General features: G+C 40.4%; 1 protein-coding gene across 1 annotated transcript in view; it reads left to right on the forward strand.

Annotated features, from left to right (window-relative positions):
* stk40 (serine/threonine kinase 40) overlaps nt 1-23,184 on the forward strand; it is a 56,400-nt gene extending 33,216 nt beyond the window's left edge. The window contains exons 6-11 of the mRNA XM_061958525.2: nt 206-258; nt 15,505-15,620; nt 20,164-20,308; nt 20,380-20,499; nt 20,578-20,662; nt 22,477-23,184. Coding sequence (XP_061814509.1) covers nt 206-258; nt 15,505-15,620; nt 20,164-20,308; nt 20,380-20,499; nt 20,578-20,662; nt 22,477-22,695 — 738 coding nt within the window. The 3' untranslated portion in view covers nt 22,696-23,184. The remainder of the gene's footprint in view (nt 1-205; nt 259-15,504; nt 15,621-20,163; nt 20,309-20,379; nt 20,500-20,577; nt 20,663-22,476) is intronic.
* Nucleotides 23,185-24,501: the final 1,317 nt, after the last annotated feature.

Below are 24,501 nucleotides of genomic sequence, written 5' to 3' on the forward strand. Positions count from 1 at the left end.
ATTTGACTTGTTTTGAAAAGTCTGGGAAAGCTGAATTTTCTTGTTCTATTGGCAGATAATTTTGCTTAGTTCAAATAAAATACCCCTCATTTTTGTATTTTTTTTTTCTTGTTTTTGAACACTGACTTTTTGCAGTGCACATAGATATATCGAGCTACTAATCACCTATTAAAACCATTCTTCCCTGTCTCCTTCCTGCCTGCAGAAGAACATCGTACACCGAGACCTCAAGCTGGGCAACATGGTGCTAAACAAACGGTAGGAATTAAGTTGTTCATTAGACGGGGGGGCCTGGGGGCTGGGCGGGAAGGGTCAGTACTTTTGAACCTGCCGGTACAGCACATCCCATGCTGTTGGCTCGGCACGCCAGTCCTTGGGTCACATTCTTACACCGACAAGATGGATCAGTCATAGAAACCCAAAGCCTCTTTTTTTTTCTTTTTTTTTTTGCTGCTTCCTGTAAGCGTGATGTTGAGTCATGGCTGCTTAGGTGAGCGAGTGCAGAACACCGGCAAGATTGCAGTGAGGTTTTTAGCATTGTGCCGCATTGACGGTCTCGTATCTCAGCGCTCGTTGACAGCGCCGGTGATGAAACGGCGCTTTAGTCGGGAGGGTGGCGGCAACGGAGCACACGACTGGAACACTCCGTCCCCGTCGGAGACAAAGAGGCCTGCCAAAGGGTCCATAGCTCAGAGCTGACTCACACGGCGATGCACGTCATGCATGTACACGCACACACACACATACTGTCATCATTTATTTACCCTCCTTTTGTTTTCCTCCCCCTTTTTCTTGCTCATTGTCCACACAAAGTGTACCCCTTTGTCATATCCTCTTTCACTTTTCCCCATCTACGCCAGTCGTCGTTCTCGCGTGCGTGCGACGGATTCACGCCAACAAAGTAGAAGCACACTCTCCGCTTGCGTTTTTCGTGGTCGGACGCCATTGACGAGCTCAGCAGTTCATGCACTACTGATGCGATTTCCTGTGGCCGCGTCCAGCAAAGCAGGATGTCGTAAATCAATTCTCAGCTAACATTGGGTCCTGTATTGACTTCCTGCATGTTAAATGTGTCTGTAACTATTCATAGGCGCACACTGCAGCAGCATTAACGCTGCTTTTGGTATTACTTTGTTGTATTTCCTGATACTAACTACTGATTCCTTTTAAATGAGTGTGTATTTATTTGTGCAAGTCACCATTTCTACTCCTGAAACCACTGCACACAAGTGTGAAAATATGTTTAAAGGGGAACATTATCATAATTTCAGAAGGGTTAAAACCATTAAAAATCAGTTCCCAGTGGCTTATTATATTTTTCGAAGATTTTTTCAAAATTTTACCCATCACGCAATATCCCTAAAAAAAGCTTCAAAGTGCCTGATTTTAACCATCGTTATAAACACCCGTCCATTTTACTGTGACGTCACATAGTGAAGCCAACACAAACAAACATGGCGGAAAGAACAGCAAGCTATAGCGACATTAGCTCGGATTCAGACTCGGATTTCAGCGGCTTAAGCGATTCAACAGATTACGCATGTATTGAAACGTATGGTTGTAGTGTGGAGGCAGGTAGCGAAAACGAAATTGAAGAAGAAACTGAAGCTATTGAGCCATATCGGTTTGAACCGTATGCAAGCGAAACCGACGAAAACGACACGACAGCCAGCGACACGAGAGAAAGCGAGGACGAATTCGGCGATCGCCTTCCAACCAACGATTGGTATGTGTTTGTTTGGCATTAAAGGAAACTAACAACTATGAACTAGGTTTACAGCATATGAAATACATTTGGCAACAACATGCACTTTGAGAGTGCAAACAGCCCAATTTTCATCAATTAATATATTCTGTAGACATACCCTCATCTGTGCTCTTTTCCTGAAAGCTGATCTGTCCAGTTTTGGAGTTGATGTCAGCAGGCCAGGGAAGCTAGGGTCGATAAAGGGTTTAGCTCGCTCGTCTGCGGGAACAAACTGCCGCCATTGCTTGCCGTGCTACCGAGGTCCTTTGTCCCTGAATTGCTCACACACTCCGGCAGATTCAATGGGGGTCTGGCGGCAGATTTCTTTGACTTTATGGTTGGAAATGCATCTGCTTTGAGTGTCGCAGGATATCCACACATTCTTGCCATCTCTGTCGTAGCATAGCTTTCGTCGGTAAAGTGTGCGGAACAAACGTCCAATTTCTTGCCACTTTCGCATCTTTGGGCCACTGGTGCAACTTGAATCCGTCCCTGTTCGTGTTGTTACACCCTCCGACAACACACCGACGAGGCATGATGTCTCCAAGGTACGGAAAACAGTCGAAAAAACGGAAAATAACAGAGCTGATTTGACTCGGTGTTTGAGAAAATGGCGGATTGCTTCCCGATGTGACGCCACGTTGTGACGTCATCGCTCCGAGAGCGAATATTAGAAAGGCGTTTAATTCGCCAAAATTCACCTATTTAGAGTTCGGAAATCGGTTAAAAAAATATATGGTCTTTTTTCTGCAACATCAAGGTATACATTGACGCTTACATAGGTCTGGTGATAATGTTCCCCTTTAAAGTAAGGGTGCCACGATCCCATTTTGATATTGGTTCAATACTGATATCGGCCTGATATCAGCATAAAAAAGCAAGTATAAGTACTCCAATACAAGCAATTCTACAGGTAGCCAGGTAACCACTAAATGTCCTCCAATAAGCACACAAGGTTGCTCTTTTCTTGTATCTTTGTGAAGTCATTTACGACAGGTAAACATGGTAGGCTATACGATAGGGCTGCATGATTATGGCCAAAATAATAATCACCATTACTTTTAGCAATATTGAATGATTATGGTAAAACGGAGTGTGGGGGGGAGGCATCATGTAATTTGTAATGTAATAAAAAAGCTAAATAAATGTTGTCCATACACAGTACAGGCAAAGTTTGGACACACATTTTCTTTATGTTCATGACTATTTACATTGTAGATTGTCACTGAAGGCATGAAAACTATGAATGAACACATGTGGAGTTATGTACTTAACCATGAATTGATTAACGTGGACCCCGACTTAAACAAGTTGAAAAACGTATTCGGGTGTTAACATTTAGTGGTCAATTGTACGGAATATACTGTATTGTGCAATCTACTAATAAAAGTCTCAATCAATCAATCAATCAATCAACAAAAAAAGGTGAAATAACTGAAAACGTGTTTTATATTCTAGTTTCTTCAAAACAACCACCCTTTGCTCTGATTACTGCTTTGCACACTCTTGGCATTCTCTCGATGAGCTTTAAGAGGTACCGGTAGTCACCTGAAATGGTTTTCACTTCACAGGTGTGCTTGAAGCTCATTAAGAGAATACCAAGAGTGCAAAGCAGTAATCAGAGCAAAGGGTGGCTATTTTGAAAAAAAACTCGAATATAAAAACATGTTTTCAGTTATTTCACCTTTTTTGATAATTATCATAACTCCACGTGTTCATTCATAGTGACAATCTAAAATGTAAATAGTCATGAAAATAAAGAAAACTCATTGATTGAGAAGGTGTGGCCAAACTTTTGGTCTGTATTGTATTTAAAGACAACTATTTGTTTTTGTTCATTATTAGTATGAGCGTGTCAGTTTTGTCATTACATAATGCTTTCAGCTCTTTTTCCATTTTTATGCTTTTTTTCCCAGCACAATTTTACGGGTGGCCCGTGCGTCCTCAATTGGACACCCCCGCTGGACCTAATTATACATTTGATCATTTGTAGTGTGAAACGTATATAATAACTTAAAAAATACACAAATATAGTTGTTTTGTGTAACAAATTACCTCATGTAAAGGAGTCCTACAATGTGCAGTTTATTTTTCAGCATTTCCTGGATTCATACACGTTTGCAGATGCAGGGAGTGCATGAATTCCAATGGGGAGCACGTCTCGCCGGAACACCGGAAAGAAATGTTGACACGAGATGAAAAAATGTCTCCAGACGAATAAGAAGGATCGTTAGCTTAGTCTTGCAAGTGCAAGTCCAAGGAGACAAGCAGAGCAGTGTGTTGTGCAAACGTCCAGGGGCTTAAGAATGACTTTAACATTCACATACTGTATTGGTTGGTCCATAAATAGTTTAGCATTAAAAAACACAAATAATGAAAACATCAATTCAAAACATAAAACCGTTTGGCCAGTGAAGATGAAGTCTATAAACGAGCTTTGTTCTTCTCCAACAACACCATGTGGTTCGGCGCAACAGGCCAAGAAAAATAAATAGGACTAAATCTAATACACAAGCCTCACTGACAACTCTTTCAATTCAACGAGGTGACAAAACATTTTAGCTCGTGTGGATGTTATTGGGAACACTGACAAAGTTAGCAATTAAATAATGGAGGAGTGACCATCCCAGAAAACACACGGCAAAACGTTAAGTTGTGTCAAAGTTCTCCACACATGGCCTGCTGTATGTTTCTTCTCCTCCTTAAAGGGGAACATTATCTCCAGACCTATGTAAGCGTCAATATATACCTTGATGTTGCAGAAAAAAGACCCTATATTTTTTCAACCATTTTCCGAACTCTAAATGGGTGAATTTTGGCGAATTAAACGCCTTTCTATTATTCGCTCTCGGAGCGATGACGTCACAACGTGGCGTCACATCGGGAAGCAATCCGCCATTTTCTCAAACACCGAGTCAAATCAGCTCTGTTATTTTCCGTTTTTTCGACTGTTTTCCGTACCTTGGAGACATCATGCCTCGTCGGTGTGTTGTCGGAGGGTGTAACAACACGAACAGGGACGCATTCAAGTTGCACCAGTGGCCCAAAGATGCGAAAGTGGCAAGAAATTTGTTCCGCACACTTTAGCGACGAAAGCTATGCTACGACAGAGATGGCAAGAATGTGTGGATATCCTGCGACACTCAAAGCAGATGCATTTCCAACCATAAAGTCAAAGAAATCTGCCGCCAGACCCCCATTGAATCTGCCGGAGTGTGTGAGCAACTCAGGGACAAAGGACCTCGGTAGCACGGCAAGCAATGGCGGCAGTTTGTTCCCGCAGACGAGCGAGCTAAACCCCCTATCGACCCTAGCTTCCCTGGCCTGCTGACATCAACTCCAAAACTGGACAGATCAGCTTTCAGGAAAAGAGCGCGGATGAGGGTATGTCTACAGAATATATTAATTGATGAAAATTGGGCTGTCTGCACTCTCAAAGTGCATGTTGTTGCCAAATGTATTTCATATGCTGTAAACCTAATTCATAGTTGTTAGTTTCCTTTAATGCCAAACAAACACATACCAATCGTTGGTTAGAAGGCGATCGCCGAATTCGTCCTCGCTTTCTCCCGTGTCGCTGGCTGTCGTGTCGTTTTCGTCGGTTTCGCTTGCATACGGTTCAAACCGATATGGCTCAATAGCTTCAGTTTCTTCTTCAATTTCGTTTTCGCTACCTGCCTCCACACTACAACCATCCGTTTCAATATATTCGTAATCTGTTGAATCGCTTAAGCCGCTGAAATCCGAGTCTGAATCCGAGCTAATGTCGCTATAGCTTGCTGTTCTTTCCGCCACGTTTGTTTGTGTTGGCTTCACTATGTGTCGTCACAGGAAAATGGACGGGTGTATATAACGATGGTTAAAATCAGGCTCTTTGAAGCTTTTTTAGGGATATTGCGTGATGGGTAAAATTTTGAAAAAAACTTTGAAAATATAATAAGCCACTGGGAACTGATTTTTAATGGTTTTAACCCTTCTGAAATTGTGATAATGTTCCCCTTTAATTAACACATTCAGAGTCACAGCAGGTGAGTGAAGGAGCGACCAGTGATGCAACGCTGTCTTGCGCTTTCAAAGTGTAGTTATTTTTTTTACGGTCTGCCTGACAATTGGCGTACCCCACTTTGGGAACCCAGGTACTACACTGCAAAAAGTCAGTGTTCAAAAACAAGAAGAAAAAAATACAAAAATGAGGGGTATTTTACTTGAACTAAGCAAAATTATCTGCCAATAGAATAAGAAAATTTGGCTTGTCAAGACTTTCCAAAACAAGTAAAATTAGCTAACCTCAATTAACCCCAAAATAGCTTAAAATAAGTATATTCTCACTAATAACAAGTGCACTTTTCTTGGTAGAAAAAAAAAATTAGACCTTTTTGCTCAATATGTTGAAAAATATTCTTAAATGAAGTAAATGCTAGTGCCATTATCTTGACATAATGATATATCGGCATTACATCTCTTGAAACCAGCAAACTTATACTAAAAACTAATTTATTGTTCTTAATGGAAAGGCAACAAGGCAAGCGCTTGTTACTCTCGGGGTCTCCTACCCGCTCAGGCAAATCATATGGTCTAAAAATGCATTTTTCCATTGATAACATGACATCATCGTGCCAAGTGCGTGCTCTTTCAGTCAATTAGTGCGCATATATACAGCCCGGCCCCCGGCCAAAAAAATTGTAATTGTAATTTTGAAGAATTTATCTGAATGTGCATGAACTATTTCTGTTCAAAATTGTTAGAAATGTTAAATGTTTAAATATTAACTGTCAGTTTACTGTACTGTGCCAACTGTACTACTATATGAGTACCTATTTTCTATTGTTTCATTGAAAATAAAACCGCAAAGTCCATTTGGCTGTCATCCGTTTTAATTATGAGACACAATTGTGTCAAAGTCATGATTTCTTTTTTCAAAGTCATGATTTCTTTTTTCACGCTTGAAATAAGAAATGATTACCGGTACTTTAAAAAAGTACGGTAGTTTTATACTTGTGAGTGTTGATGACACAGCTTTGCAACAGTTGATATTCTAGTTTCAAGCATGTTTTACTCAATATAGGTCATCAAATCTCAGCAACAAGCTGTAATATCTTACTGAGATCATTTAGGACCAGAACCCTTAAAACAAGTAAAACACTCTAACATAAAATCTGCTTAGTGAGAAGAATTATCTTATCAGACAGAAAATAAGCAAATATCACCCTTATTTGAGATATTTCATCTTACTTAGATTTCAGTTTTGCAGTGTAACATGTCTTCCGAGCATTTTGACAACAGTGGGTGTCACCAAAGTCACTGTATTTCAACTTAAAACCCTTTAATTGTAAATCCAGCTTGACAAGAAAGTATGCCTTCCCTCCATCATCAGTTTTAGTGGTTCCAGCAAAATGCACGGAAGCAGAAGTCCGTGTCCTGAAGGTGTCTAGTTTTCTGCATGCCTGGGATCACATGACCAGAACGCGCTCACTCCCTTCTGGAACCTCCTCTCTTCATGAGGCAAACATGCAATTTTCATTAAGCCCATCTAGGGCTGGGCGATTTGGACCAAAACAGATACTGCAGTAGGGCTGGGCGATATGACCTTTTATTAATATCTCAATATTTTTAGGCCATGTCACGATACACCATATATATCTCCATATTTTACCTTAGCCTTGAATGAACACTTGATGCATATAATCACAGCAGTATGATGATTCTATGTGTCTACATTAAAATATTCTTCTTCATACTGCATTCATATATGCTACTTTTAAACTTTCATGCAGAGAGGGAAATCACAACTAAAAGTGTATTTATTAAACAGTTATTAAGCAGTGGCACAAACATTCATGTCATTTCCAAACAGAAAGTGCAAGATTGTCAGAGACATTTTAAAACAAGCTATTAGTGCACTTTTGTGCATGATGTCACTAAGATGACATATCAAAACAACACTAAATTAAAGTGCACTTTTTGTACAGAACACCACTACAATAGTTAAAAACAATTAAAGTGCACTTTTGTGCATGATGTCACACAAGATATTTCAATAAGTGTCAAATAAAATTGAGCTGCATAATAGGAAATCAAATAGTGTATGTCCTTCGCTATGTGGTAGGTTCCTGCGGACGTTATCTCCTTCTGTTGTTGACTATTTTTTTTTCATACGGTGTTGACGTGGAAATGGTTGCCTCTGCATTTTGTGGGTGTGGCACCGGCCGAGATGTTGACATGCGGAGTTTCAAGCACTCTTCATTCTCTAGCGGGTGACTTTTCAAATGATGCTACAAATTAGCAGTGGTGCTACTTTTTGTAGCAACGCTTTTGCCGCATACTTGACATATTACTGTTGTCTGTTCAACATCTTCCCGCTTGAAGCCAAACCACCGCCAGACGATGGACCCCCTGCTGATTTTCTTGGGAATTAATTCTTCTTCCTTCATTTGTTACCAGATTCGCACCTTCTCTCTCTCGTATTACCCACTCGCTCCGCTCGCATCACAGCTAACGTTACCCATGCCGCCACCTCTCTGCTCCGCGAGGGCGTATGACGTTGCACGCGCGACAGTATGTGACGTATGTAAGAAGGTGCGCTTGTTTTATGTCTCTGTGAGAAGGAGAGACAAGAAAGAGTGAGAAAAGCCTGTAGTGTAATGCCCGCAGCTAAAAGAAACTGCGTGAGAACGTATACTCCAATATCACGATATAGTCATTTTCTATATCGCACAGAGACAAACCCGCGATATATCGAGTATATTCATATATCACCCAACCCTATACTGCAGTATTTTTAGTTTGAATACCGGTATCCGATATATACCGGTACATTAAAAAAACGTTCAAAGTGCTTAAAGGGGAACATTATCACAATTTCAGAATGGTTAAAACCATTAAAAATCAGTTCCCAGTGGCTTATTTTATTTTTCAAAGTTTTTTTCAAAATTTTACCCATTGCGCAATATCCCTAAAAAAAGCTTCAAAGTGCCTGATTTTAACCATCGTTATATACACCCGTCCATTTTCCTGTGACGTCACATAGTGAAGCCAACACAAACAAACATGGCGGAAAGAACAGCAAGCTATAGCGACATTAGCTCGGATTCAGACTCGGATTTCAGCGGCTTAAGCGATTCAACAGATTACGCATGTATTGAAACGGATGGTTGTAGTGTGGAGGCAGGTAGCGAAAACAAAATTGAAGAAGAAACTGAAGCTATTGAGCCATATCGGTTTGAACCGTATGCAAGCGAAACAGACGAAAACGACACGACAGCCAGCGACACGGGAGAAAGCGAGGACGAATTTGGCGATCGCCTTCTAACCAACGATTGGTATGTGTTTGTTTGGCATTAAAGGAAACTAACAACTATGAACTAGGTTTACAGCATATGAAATACATTTGGCAACAACATGCACTTTGAGAGTGCAGACAGCCCAATTTTCATCAATTAATATATTCTGTAGACATACCCTCATGTCAGCAGGCCAGGGAAGCTAAGGTCGATATTCTTCTCTTGATCATCTTCGGTGGCATAAGGGACGGTGTGAGCCAAGACATCCAGGGGGTTTAGCTCGCTCGTCTGCGGGAACAAACTGCCGCCATTGCTTGCCGTGCTACCGAGGTCCTTTGTCCCTGAATTGCTCACACACTCCGGCAGATTCAATGGGGGTCTGGCGGCAGATTTCTTTGACTTTATCGTTGGAAATGCATCTGCTTTGAGTGTCGCAGGATATCCACACATTCTTGCCATCTCTGTCGGTAAAGTGTGCGGAACAAACGTCCAATTTCTTGCCTCTTTCGCATCTTTGGGCCACTGGTGCAACTTGAATCCGTCCCTGTTCGTGTTGTTACACCCTCCGACAACACACCGACGAGGCATGATGTCTCCAAGGTACGGAAAACAGTCGAAAAAACGGAAAATAACAGAGCTGATTTGACTAGGTGTTTGTAATGTGTTGTGACGTCACATCGGGAGCGAATAATAGAAAGGCGTTTAATTCGCCAAAATTCACCCATTTAGAGTTCGGAAATCGGTTAAAAAAATATATGATCTTTTTTCTGCAACATCAGGTATATATTGACGCTTACATAGGTCTGGTGATAATGTTCCCCTTTAAGATTCCCTCAGTGTTTTATGGCTAGATAACCAGTGTTGAGAGCACTCAGATTATTTTTGTTGTAAGTAGTAACGCATTGTGTTGTCTATTCTTTAAAAAGTAATAGGTTAGCCGTTAGTGTCCAAAGTAATTTTCGTTCATTTTGTTTATGGATGTTAGGTTTATATCCTCATGCTTGTGCCTGGGATAGATGGAGCTTCTACTCACTCCCTGCGGTAAAAGCCGCTGTCTGGTCAATTTAAAACTACTTTTCGGCCCCCCAGCCGCTACACTACAGTACCTTAGTTTGCACAGGCTATGGGTAGAGTCATTTCTTAAACCGAGTTGTCGTTAAATATTTGACACAGCAAGCAAGCAGCAGAGAGGGGCTATCGTTAGCAAAGTCGCTAACAGAAGAAAACAACATAAACAGATGAGATTAGTGCTGAAGTCACTACAAGGATCAATATACGTTCTCAAGCAAATTGGTGTACAGTTTGGACACACCTTCTCATTCAATGCGTTTTCTTTATTTTCATGACAATTTACATTGAATAAACGTGGCGTTATGTACTTAACAAAAAAGGTGAAATAACTGAAAACATGTTTTATATTCCAGTTACTTCAAAATAGCCACCCTTTGCTCGGATTACTGTTTTGCACACTCTTGGCATTCTCTCCATGAGCTTCAAGAGGTAGTCACCTGAAATGGTTTTCACTTCACAGGTGTGCTTTAAGCTCGTGGAGAGAATACCAAGAGTGAGCAAAGGGTGGCTATTTTGAAGAAACTAGAATATAAAACATGTTTTCAGTTATTTCACTTTTTTTTGTTTTAAGTACATAACTCCACATGTGTTCATTCATAGTTTGGATGCCTTCAGTGACAATCTACAATGTAAATAGTCATGAAAATAAAACTAATTGAATGAGAAGATGTGTCCAAACTTTTGGCCTGTACTGTATATGTAAATAAAGCTGTAGTCACTCACCAAGAGCCAAATGCAGAAGCTGACCAAAGCATTAAAACCCATTCGGAAGTCGAGAAGTTGGTACTGCGCGCCATATATTTTTTTACGTTCGATGCACAGCATGTCATTGTGCGTCAGAGAGGAGCCTCCATAAACACGCAAAGGGCGTAGGTGAGCCAAAGAGGATGCACTGTGTTACCCGTCAGGCGCTGAGAAGAGCAAATGGCTGTAACAAAGGCACATCAAAAGAAACCGGCATGGCGGTATTGTCTCAAATATATACCGCTATTAAGTATAATACGGGTATATCGCACAGCCCTAAGCCCATCTTGTGTGTGGGAATAGAAGAAAGTCGTGATGCATGCAGACCAAAGAGCCGAGCTGCGTGAGGGTCCTCGAAGCGGTTGCGCCTTGTTCCTCACAGGGCCACCCGTGTGAGATGAGTTTGAATACACCGTTTAAGACTGCAAATTGCAGAACGAGCCTGGAGCTAGAAATTGAGGGTTTGTGTGGGAGCGTGGTGGTGTGAAAGTGAGAGAGAACAGTGGGAAGCTGTTGACCTTTTTTTAGAAAGCAGATGGGGGTGCGATCCGGAAAAGCATTCATGGTTTCACACAGGCCGCCCGCTTGCTCGCCGAGCCTGATTGTGTGGGTATGCGCTTGAAATTGCGTGCCTGTGTCCATGTTTTGCATGTTTGTGAGCTTTGTAAATACGGAATTGGCTTGCCAGCTCATCACCATGCAGTCTTAGTAATGAACAATCATGCTCAGCCGCAAGTTGACTCATGTTTGTCGAAAGTGTTCCTTTTTTTAGATTCTGCATTTCTCCTTTAATAGATCAGACTTGCATTACTTTTGTTGTGCAGCAGCTTCCTTTCTGACTACAGTGCCACGGGAAACTTTGGACCCACCATTCAGTAACATCAGCACATGTCTTCAAACCTTTTACTGTATATTAATACAAATCTAACAAGAGCCCTATAAAACCTGGTACTTTTTCTAGTTCAATTTGCAAGTTTGTGTGAATGAAAATGAAACTACATCAGGAGAGAACTCATGACTATGAGCCACTCCTTTTTTCCTACGCTTTTGAACCCTGCAGCTTTTAAAACGTTGCGGCCATAATGTTTTGTATTCAACAAATGGTTATTGTATTTGCCATGGCATCTTTTGGACGGGTTTGCTCACTGCAGGTGTTAAGTGGAATGTCTACAGTATTTTCTGCTGTTTAGTGCCTTGAACCGGAGATACAAGTGCCGTTTGTATATTCTCACATGGTTAATTTATTTCTCCAAGCAACGTTTAAGTTTTACAATATAACTAAAATAATTCATACTTACAAAATTGACGGGTTTGCTCATTGCAGGTGTTGAGAGTGGAATGTCGACAGTATTTCCTTCTGGTTAGTGCCTTGAACCGAAGCTACAAGTGGCGTTTGTATATTCTCGTATGGTTTCGTCATTCATTACTCCAAGCAACGTTTGTAAGTTTTACAATATAAGTAAAATAATTCATACTTATAAAGTCGTTACATGTTTGATAGTAGTGTTTCCATGCATATTTGTACATGCTATCGTAATGTAATCAAGCTTGTGTTGGATTAGCTAATATACTTACATGTTTACAAGCATCTGTCTTATTAACTTGCAATGGCATTTTTTTTTTGTATTTTTTTCTGTTTTTAAATTATTCAGTAAATTCACCAAAACATCACCGTTGAGTCTGGAGATTGGAGAGCTAGCTTATATATAAAGGTTTATTTGAAATAGGGACAGATACAGAAACATAGATATCTGAAACAGTTATCCAATGTATGCATCATAATGTTTGTAGCCAAAGCTAATTTACAACACTTGTTCCCAACAACAACAACACAGATCTAACCTAATTAAAAATAGGAAAATAAAAAGAATAAGGCAAAGAGGTGTCGATAATAATGATAATAGTAATAATACAGAAAAAGTGCAAACTAGATAAAAGCCAATAATAATAATAATAATAACAACACAGACAAAGTGCAGACTAGATAAAAACCAATTAGTAAAAACTAAACATGGGAACACGATTGTTGCTCAACTAGCCACAATTTTGATTGTTTTTTGAAAGTGACAAGTGCAGGTATACTTTTCAAAGTGTCAGGTAGAGAGTTCCATAGTTGTGGTCCTTTTATTGAAAAGGCAGTTTGGACAAAAGATGTTCTACGGAACGGAACGCAACAGTTGCCTTTTGACGTTGCTCGGGTGGTAGATCTGGTACCACTTTGCAGTCTTGTAATTGCCTTGCAGAGCAATTGGGGAGCAGAGTTACCCAAGCATTTTAAAAACCAGTTTGACTGTGTGTAACAAAATAAAATTGGTAAAACTTAAAATATTGTATTTGGTTAAAATTTGGCAATCCAAATTTGGCTTCCACAGCTAGTGGGTCCATGACAATTGCTTCTGTTTTGTTTAAGAAGCTGTTTTACTGCTGTTACAGGCACTGTTTGGAAACAATTAAGGTATAATAATTTAAAAACGTATACAGTATATCTGTGACTTGATATATGGAATGTGCACTGCAAAAAGTCAGTGTTCAAAAACAAGGGGGAAAAAAAGCAAAAATGAGGGGTATTTTACTTGAACTAAGCAAAATTATCTGCCAATAGAACAAGAAACTTTGGCTTGTCAAGACTTTCCAAAACAAGTAAAATTAGCTAACCTCAATGAACCCCAAAAATACCTTAAAATAAGTATATTCTCACTAATAACAAGTGCACTTTTCTTGGTAGAAAAAAAAGAGACCTTTTTGCTCAATATGTTGAAAAATATTCTTAAATGAGGTAAATGCTAGTGCCATTATCTTGACATAATGATATGCGCTCGGCATTACATTTCTTGAAAACAGCAAACATACTAAAAACAAATGTATTGTTCTTAATGGAAAGGCAACAAGGCAAGCGCTTGTTACTCTCGGGGTCTCCTAGCCGCTCAGGCAAATCGTATGGTCTAAAAATGCATTTTTCCATTGATAACATGACATCATCGCGCCAAGTGCGTACTCTTTCAGCCAATTAGTGCGCATATACACAACCCGGCCCCCGGCCAAAAAAATTTTAATTGTAATTTTGAGGAATTTATCTGAATGTGCATGAACTATTTCTGTTCAAAATTGTTGGAAATGTCACATGTTAAATGTTTAAATATTAACTGTCAGTTTACTGTACTGTGCCAACTGTACTACTATATGAGTACCTATTTTCTATTGTTTCATTGAAAATAAAACAGCAAAGTCCATTTGGCTGTCATCTGTTTTAATTATGAGACACAATTGTGTCAAAATCATGACTTTTTATTTTATGCTTGAAATAAGAAATGATTAGTTTAAAAAAGTAGTTTTATACTTGTGAGTGTTGATGACACAGCTTTGCAACAGTTGATATTCTAGTTTCAAGCATGTTTTACTCAATATAGGTCATCAAATCTCAGCAACAAGCTGTAATATCTTACTGAGATCATTTAGGACCAAAACACTTAAAACAAGTAAAACACTCTAACATAAAATCTGCTTAGTGAGAAGAATTATCTTATCAGACAGAAAATAAGCAAATATCACCCTTATTTGAGATATTACTTAGATTTCAGTTTTTGCAGTGTTTAAAGTATGACAGGAGGATTTTATTCCACTTTCTGACTGAATTGCATTAGAACATCAAGTACATTTAAGATGACGATACAGTTTTTCAACCCTTTAGTTTGTCTACTTTTTACATATACTGTGCTTTTTTTTGCATATCATTCACAATCCGTATGTGAGACAAGAACACATGTTTTTCTCTTTTTGTTTATTGTAATTTGTAATTGACAGCTCGTAGTAGACGGCTAACAATGCAGGTAATAGAAATTTGAGCCAGTCTGACTATAAAGCACTCTTAAAAAACCTTAATGAACGTTTTATATACACGCTGTAAGTATATATGTACCGTATTTTTCGGACTATAAGGCACACTTAAAATCCTATAATTTTCTCAAAAATTGACAGTGCACCTTATAACCCGTTGCGCCTATGTAATGTATGGAATAAGTCTGGTTGTGCTTACCGACCTCGAAGCAATTTTATTTGGTACATGGTGTAATGATAAGTGTGACCAGTAGATGGTATTCACACATAAGAGATACGCGTGGACTGCAATATGACGCCAGTAAACAACACCAAAATTGAAATGTTCCATTGAAAATAAAGAACTTTACACACGGCACTCAAAAATCTGTCAAAATGTTTTAGTATGACTTTGAAGCCGCACCGCTTGATGGATTGTCGGCGCATTACGACTACCGTAGTCAGAGATATAAGTATTACTACGGTATGTGTATAAGGACCGCAAAATGGCACCCATTAGCAGACATATTATCTGGTGTTTCAAGCATGTTTTACTCAATATAGGTCATCAAATCTCAGCAACAAGCTGTATTATCTTACTGAGATCATTTAGGACCAAAACACTTAAAACAAGTAAAACACTCTAACATAAAATCTGCTTAGTGAGCAGAATTATCTTATTAGACAGAAAATAAGCAAATATCATCCTTATTTGAGATATTTAATCTTAATTCGATTTCAGCTTTTGCAGTGTAGACTTGTGCGTTGTACAGTGCAGAAAATAGGGTTGTTAAATAGAGGCGTTGATTGGATCATTTCACTCATGAATTGTGTGTGTTGCTTTTGTAGGACGCACCGGATCACCATCACCAACTTCTGCTTAGGAAAGCACCTGGTGAGCGAGGACGACCTGCTGAAAGACCAGAGAGGAAGTCCGGCCTATATCAGCCCCGACGTGTTGAGCGGTGAGCCAGAAGATTTCAATCGACATGAGCACATCCTTTTCTAACATGTTGCACCGTGTGCACACTGGTGTGAGACGGTGCCTTAGTGGGATCTTGCCGAGGAGTATTGCGCAACGCTCTGCAGCCCGGTGTTGTGTGTTAGTAACAAAGCACCGAGAAGGAGGTTGTTTCGCAATGTCGGACTCAGGGAAACACGAATTAGCCTTTTTCCCCTCCTTGTCCCACTTAGCTTTCTGCAACAGTTGATCACTATGTGTCTGCAGAGGAAGCTACTTTGTCTGTGTTAAGAGGAAGCCAGTGTTTAATCATTCAACTTTACAATGGGAAAGTTGTCCATGCTGATGAGTCCTGAGTGCTGCTGATTGACGCCGCTTCATCTGCGCTCGCTGACAAAATGTTTTTTACAATCAGCCTCTCAAAGCCTTGTAGATAGTTAGGCATGTGTGTGTGTGTCAAGTCAACATAACGTGACTGGCACTCAATTAAAAGTGAGCGTCAGTGAGTCACACACTGATGACTCACTGGAGGGAAGCTACTCCCATCTACGCCCTCCTATCTTCTTGTGTGTGTGTCACAAGCTTAACATAATAGCTTGCGGCTTTTAGCTGTAACTTCACCCATAGATGATGCACCCCCTTCTCCTTACTGGTGTAATGTTAAAGCGTCTGATTTAGGCTTAAGGTTAATTTCACTCGTAGTTTAGCCCACTCTCAGCCTTCCTTGTTTTTAATGTTAAAAGTCAGTGTTCAAAAACAAGAAAAGAAAAAAAATACAAAAATCAGAGGTATTTTATTTGAACTAAGCAAAATTATCTGCCAATAGAACAAGAAAATTCGGCTTGTCAAGACTTTCCAAAACAAGTCAAATTAGCTAACCTCAATAAACCCCAAAATAGCTTAAAAATAAATATATTCTCACTAATAACAAGTGCACTTTTCTTGGTAGAAAAAAAAAACGAGACCTTTTTGCTCAATATGTTGAAAAATATTCTTAAGTAAATTAATTATCTTGAGATAATGATATGCACTCGGCATCATGATTTTTTTGTTCATGCGAGAAGTCAGAAATTATTACTTTAAAAAAAGTAGTTTTATACTTGTGAGTGTTAATGACACAGCTTTGCATCAGTTGATATTCTAGTTTCAAGTAGGGCCGCAACAACTAGTCAATTAAATCGATTAAAATCGATTATAAAAATAGTTGGCGATTATTTTAGTCATCGATTCGTTGGATCTATGCTATGCGCAGAGGCAATTTATTTTTTTTAAATTTTTTTTATAAACCTTTATTTATAAACTGCAACATGTACAAACAGCTGAGAAACAATAATCAAAATAAGTATGGTGCCAGTATGCTGTTTTTTTCAATAAAATACTAGAAAGGATAGAAATGTAGTTTGTCTCTTTTATCCGATTATTAATCGATTAATCGAAGTAATAATCGACAGATTAATCGATTATCAAATTAATCGTTAGTTGCAGCCCTAGTTTCAAGCATGTTTTACTCAATATAGGTCATCAAATCTCAGCAACAAGCTGTAATATCTTACTGAGATCATTTAGGACCAAAACCCTTAAAACAAGTAAAACACTCTCACATAAAATCTGCTTAGTGAGAAGAATTATCTTATCAGACAGAAAATAAGCAAATATCACCCTTATTTGAGATATTTAATCTTACTTAGATTTCAGTTTTTGCAATGTGGTGCTGTGGAGATTTCATGGAAATGTAACGCACGTAGAAGTCAACTGTTTGCCTTGGCTCATCCTGTTAATCATTACACTCGCTGCCTTGACGGGAACTTGTCGGTCACCCTGAGTCACTGAGGGGCAAAGTTGTCCTTGTGCTAAGCAAAAAAAAACAAAAAACATTGAAATGGCATTCTGGGTTTGCCCTGGTGGACACTTGAACATTTGCATCCATAGACCAGGGGTGTCAAACTCATTTTTGCTCAGGGGCCACATGGAGGAAAATCTGTGCACACGCGGGCCGGACTATTAAAATCATGGCATTAAAACTAAAAAAAATAAAGACAACTTCAGATTGTTGGCCAAAGCAAGACAAAGAAAACAAACACATTCTGAAAATATTACAATGAAAATATAGAAAAAAAATACCGGCAGCGGTAAAGTTTAGATCCATGAAGGAAAGAAGAAAGTGAATGTTTATAACTGAATACATTTACATATGCATAAAAATGTAAAAATAGTGAGAGTCCAGTCCATAGTGGATCTAACATAATAGTGTGAGAGTCCAGTCCATAGTGGATCTAACATAATAGTGAGAGTCCAGTCCATAGTGGATCTAACATAATAGTGTGAAAGTCCAGTCCATAATGGATCTAACATAATATTGTGAGAGTCCAGTCCATAGTGGATCTAACTTAATAGTGAGAGTCCAGTCCATTGTGGATCCAACATAATAGTGAGAGTCCAGTCCATAGTGGATCTAACTTAATAGTGAGAGTCCAGTCCATTGTGGATCTAACATAATAGTGAGAGTCCAGTCCATAGTGGATCTAACATAATAGGGGTGGCATGGCGTAGTGGGTAGAGCAACCGTTCCAGAAACCTGAGGGTTGCAGGTTCGCTCCCCGCCTCTTACCATCCAAAAATCGCTGCCGTTGTGTCCTTGGGCGGGACACTTCACCCTTTTCCCCCGGTGCCACTCACACCGGTGAATTGAATGATGAATGATAGGTGGTGGTCGGAGGGGCCGTTGACGCAAATTGCAGCCACGCTTCCGTCAGTCTACCCCAGGGCAGCTGTGGCTATGAAAGTAGCTTACCACCACCAGGTGTGAATGATTGATGGGTTCTACATGTAAAGCGACTTTGGGTACTTAGAAAAGCGCTATATAAATCCCAGTTGTTAATAGTGTGAGAGTTCAGTCCATAGTGGATATATCATAATAGTGAGAGTCCAGTCCATAGTGGATCTAACATAATATTGTGAGAGTCCAGTCCATAGTGGATCTAACATAATGGTGAGAGTCCAGTCCATAGTGGATCTAACATAATGGTGAGAGTTCAGTCCATAGTGGATCTAACATAATAGTGAGAGTCCAGTCCATAGTGGATCTAACATAATGGTGAGAGTTCAGTCCATAGTGGATCTAACATAATAGTGAGAGTCCAGTCCATAGTGGATCTAACATAATAGTGAGAGTCCAGTCCATAGTGGATCTAACATAATAGTTTGAGAGTCCAGTCTATAGTGGATCTAACATAATGGTGAAAGTTCAGTCTATAGTGGATCTAACATAATAGAGTCCAGCCCATAGTGGATCTAACATAATAGTGTGAGAGTCCAGTCCATAGTGGATATAACATAATGGTGAGAGTTCAGTCCATAGTGGATCTAACATAATGGTGAGAGTTCAGTCCATAGTGGATCTAACATAATAGTGAGAGTCCAGTCCATAGTGGATCTAACATAATAGTGAGAGTCCAGTCCATAGTGGATCTAACATAATATTGTGAGAGTCCAGTCCATAGTGGATCTAACATAATGGTGAGAGTCCAGTCCATAGTGGATCTAACATAATGGTGAGAGTTCAGTCCATAGTGGATCTAACATAATAGTGAGAGTCCAGTCCATAGTGGATCTAACATAATGGTGAGAGTTCAGTCCATAGTGGATCTAACATAATAGTGAGAGTCCAGTCCATAGTGGATCTAACATAATAGTGAGAGTCCAGTCCATAGTGGATCTAACATAATAGTTTGAGAGTCCAGTCTATAGTGGATCTAACATAATGGTGAAAGTTCAGTCTATAGTGGATCTAACATAATAGAGTCCAGCCCATAGTGGATCTAACATAATAGTGTGAGAGTCCAGTCCATAGTGGATATAACATAATGGTGAGAGTTCAGTCCATAGTGGATCTAACATAATGGTGAGAGTTCAGTCCATAGTGGATCTAACATAATAGTGAGAGTCCAGTCCATAGTGGATCTAACATAATAGTGAGAGTCCAGTCCATAGTGGATCTAACATAATAGTGTGAGAGTCCAGTCCATAGTGGGGCCAGCAGGAGACCATCCCGAGCGGAGACGGGTCAGCAGCGCAGAGATGTCCCCAACCAATGCACAGACGAGCGGTCCACCCCGGGTCCCGACTTTGGACAGCCAGCGCTTCATCCATGGCCACGGGGCAGAAAAGAAAAGAAACGGCAGATCAACTGGTCTAAAAATGGGATCTATTTAAAGGCTAGAGTATACAAATGAGTTTTAAGATGGGACTTAAATGCTTCTACTGAGGTAGCATCTCTAACCTGGAGGGCATTCCAGAGTACTGGAGCCCTAATAGAAAAACGGTCCATCGCCCGCAGACTTTAACTACGTCTCCACCTCGTCAGCCATGTTGTAGTTTTTAGAGCTTCCATATCGAGTGTGGGTGGTCTTAAATTACATATCGAAGCCCTCCTCCAGGCCAAGCCCCCTTTGACTGCATCTCTTAAATATCATCTTTTCGGCGTTTTGTTCTGTCCCAAATGGTGATGTTTTACGACTATTGGCTTAATGAAGTTGTGTCGCCTCCAGGCCGCCCGTACCGCGGTAAGCCCAGTGACATGTGGGCTCTCGGTGTGGTTCTGTTCACCATGCTGTACGGCCAGTTCCCCTTCTACGACAGCATACCTCATGAGCTCTTCCGCAAGATCAAGGCCGCAGAGTACTCCATCCCAGAGTGAGTGCCGCAGAGACCTGATCTGTGTGATCGTTTGTAGCACAATATAATCCTCCTCGTGCGCTCTGCAGAGATGGCCGCGTGTCGGAGAACACGGTGTGCCTCATCCGCAAGCTGCTGGTGCTGGACCCTCAGCAGAGGCTGACTGCAGGAGAGGTGCTGGAGTCCCTCAGTGACATCATCGCCTCCTGGTAAGGGCTCCCCCTGCTGGATGTCTCGGCCGTTACAGGCGTGTTTGTTTCATTGATGGTCTTGTTTTGGAACTGCAGGCAATCGGTTTCATCGCTGAGTGGCCCCCTGCAGGTGGTGCCGGACATTGACGACCAGGTCAACCACCCAGAGCATCTACAAGAGGTAAATATATCGTACACCTTGTAAGTGGGTCAATATATTCTAAAGAGATGACCACTCATCTCAGTACAAATTATTTATATCTACATTTAATATCTTTATTTAATCATTTTATAATTTTTAGAGATGTCCAATAATGGCTTTTTTGCCGATATTCCGATATAGTCCAACTCTTAATTACCGATTCCGATATCAAGCGATACCGATATATACAGTCGTGGAATTAAGACATTATTATGCCTAATTTTGTTGTGATGCCCCACTGGATGCATTAAACAACGTAACAAGGTTTTCCAAAATAAATCAACTCAAGTTATGGAGAAAAAAAAATGTCAACATGGCACTACCATATTTATTATTGAAGTCACAAAGTGCATTATTTTTTTTAACATTCCTCAAAACAGCAGCTTGGAATTTGGGACATGCTCTCCATGAGAGAGCATGAGGAGTTTGAGGTGGGCGGGGTTGAGGTGGGGGATAGGGGGTAGCGGGGGGTGTATATTGTAGCGTCCCGGAAGAGTTAGTGCTGCAAGGGGTTCTGGGTATTTGTTCTGTTGTGTTTATGTTGTGTTACGGTGCGGATGTTCTCGCAAAATGTGTTTGTCATTCTTGTTTGGTGTGGGTTCACAGTGTGGCGCATATTTGTAACAGTGGTAAAGTTGTTTATACGGCCACCCTCAGTGTGACCCGTATGGCTGTTGACCAAGTATGCATGGCATTCACTTGTGTGTGTGAAAAGCCGTAGATATTATGTGATTGGGCCGGCACGCAAAGGCAGTGCCTTTAAGGCACGCCCCCAATATTGTTGTCTGGGTGGAAATCGGTAGAAAATAGGGAGAATGGTTGCCCCGGGAGATTTTCGGGAGGGTAACTGAAATCCGGGAGTCTCCCGGAAAAATCGTGAGGGTTGGTAAGTATGACTGGGAGACCCTACGTCCGTGTGCCACGCCGTACAGCGGCGTTTTAAAAAGTTATAAATTTTACTTTTTGAAACCGATACCGATAATTTCCGATATTACATTTTAAAGCATTTATCGGCCGATATAGGCAGTCCGATATTATTCGACATCTCTAATTAATATGATAAAAAAATACATACAACTTTGATAAATGCATCAAATGGTATATTATAATACATTCTAAACTTTTTGGGTAAAATACAAATGAATACTTGAAAAAAACAAAAAAATATATATGTATGTAATTTATTTCAGACCCAGGGGAGGGGGATCCATATCACAGAAGAAAAAACATACGATAAAAGAAATACAAGCAGAAATAAAATAAATAAAAATGTGTATAAATAAAAAATAAAAAAAACCTATGAATAAATAAATAATAATAATAATAAAATAAATAAACACTCCACAATATTCAATATATATCTGCTTGACTTGTGATTTCAAAGCAAGTTATTCATTAAATTTGACAAAAGTACAATTTTACTGTGAAAAAAATGGTGATTCAGTTGCCAGAATTGTTTCATCAAACAGTGATACCATTTTTACATTCTGTAAAAAAATATTGTTGATTTTACGGTAAAACTCTGGCAACTTGGCTGCCGTTTTTTTTTTTTTTTACCATAAAAAAAAGTTTTACAGTGTACGTAAAAAAAAAAAAAAATTAGTAGAACTATGCATCATCAATTGTGTAATATCATGAGGCATTTGTTTGTCATTCACTGCAATGTGGCCTTCAAGAAAAGGAGCTGAATAACAGCCTTAACGAAGATATTTGATGTCGTTATTAATGTCAGGATTGCAATCCATCAAAGACGTTACTTCCGCTTTAAACCAAAACCTCTTTCCTGGGTCCAGGCCAAGGTGACGGAGGAGTCGTCGCAGTACGAGTTTGAGAACTACATGCGTCAGCAGCTGCTGCTGGCCGAGGAGAAGAACACCATCCACGAGGCCAAGAGCTTCCTCACCAAGCGCCAGTTCGGCAGCCTCCCCCCGGTCAGGCGGCTCGGCCACGACGCCCAGCCCGTCAGCCCGCTGGACGCCGCCATCCTGGCGCAACGCTTCCTGCGCAAGTAGCCCTCGCCGAACGTCCCCGAAACTGAGGAGAACGTGAACTGGTCTCGGGTATCCACAGCCCCCCGTGTGTGTCGGTGGGCTTTGGTGGGACCTGATGGTGCAAGTGAACAAACTGCAAATGGAAAGACCCAAAGCTCGCTTGCCCCCCCCCAGTCGGCTCTCACTGTGGACCCCCCGTACATTTTCCTCTCCTCACCTGTCCGTGTTGGAACTCTTGAGCAATACAGGACCAGAATCATGTAGCAGCCCCCCTTCCTCTCCTCCATTTCCTTCCTTCCTTCCTTCCTACTTTCCTGTCCTGGGAAAACAAGTCTGTACCTTCAAATCAATCTACCTCTCTGATCTTCTCTTCTGTTGGTAAACCACGCCCACTGTTCTGAGACCACACCAGTGACATCAAGCATCCACGTTCCTGTCACCTTTCTGATGCCCGGGAAATCACAGGAAAACGGAATAAGCTTCTTTTTTTTTTTTTTTTTTTTTTTTTTTTTTTTATAAATCATGATCTTGGAGTAGCATTTTAACGTGGAAGCGGGCACACGAGAACATGTCGTCGTCGTGGAGATCTTCTTATTTTTTTCTAGCAGCAGGCAGCTAGCATGCGGAACCTGGAAGTCACCATGCCAACACCCCCCGCCCCGCCCAGTCCGCCCCGACATGAGGCCATGAACTCGCCAAACATCATGTCCTAAAAAGCCACGGAACTGGTACCCGCGTCCTCACTAAAGGATATAAAGCGACTTCCAGGTACCGTTTCTCTCTATCCAGACGTGTTTGTAGTATGAATGTGAAGGACACGTGTGTGTGAGTTTCTAGCCAAGGCCTGCCGAGCGGCCATCTTTAAGCTATCCTCCAGTCCTCCTTTTTTTTGGACGCTTTTCCACTGCACGACTCTCCTTTTTTTTTTTTTTTTACCTGCGGTTTTGAATGTTATCCAAGAGGAGACTGAGGGCAGCACAACAGGGTAAGTTGACGCTAGTGCGTGGCCGTGTGACAGTTGATCAACGGGGCGGAGTCGGTACCGTGCAATGGAAAAGCGCCATTAAAAAAAAACAACTAAGTTATCTGGCACACTGTGAAAAAGCCAAGACCAACACCGAGCAATGTTTTCACCCCTTGTACATGCATGTATTATTATTATTATTATTATTATTATTATTATCCCACTGTTTTAGGTGCTTAAACCGGTTTAATAAGTTTCCAGGCGACTCCCTTTTTACTTTATCATCCCCCCCCCCACCCTGTCTTCAAGCCTCGTCAAAGCCAAGCACCAGCGACTGTTAAGTCTGTTGTTTTACTCTTCATCTCCACTATTTATGCCCTCCCCTCCACGCCACCTTCCGCGATGACTTGTATTTATTGTTCGCTTTCAACCGTGTTGACGCTTTCAGCTACAATCATGACAAAAAGGTAGCCTCCATTTCTTGCCATATTGCCACCAATTTAAGCTACACGTACTTGACTTAGGACTTTGGGCACATGTTTGTGTTTTCAATTCTACACATTTAGCTATTTGATGTTTAACTGAACTGGCACTAGAATGTGTTCCCCCCCTCTGAACTTAAACATAGCTTTTGTTTTGTTTTTTTTCTTTACAAATTTCACCAGTTACCTTGCAAAATAGTTTTTCACTTTTTTCCAGATTATACAGTTTTTTTTTGTTACTGAGTTCAAATAACTGTTTTGCTTTTTTTAAATTTTAATTTAAATTGCATAGATCGTTTTACACACATTGTTGCTTATTTTGTTACTTCGCTCACAAATGTTTCATTTTATTTTCAGATTTCTGCATATTTTTTTTACGCA

The sequence above is a fragment of the Nerophis lumbriciformis genome, linkage group LG04 (assembly GCF_033978685.3).
Source record: "Nerophis lumbriciformis linkage group LG04, RoL_Nlum_v2.1, whole genome shotgun sequence".
Taxonomy (NCBI): domain Eukaryota; kingdom Metazoa; phylum Chordata; class Actinopteri; order Syngnathiformes; family Syngnathidae; genus Nerophis; species Nerophis lumbriciformis.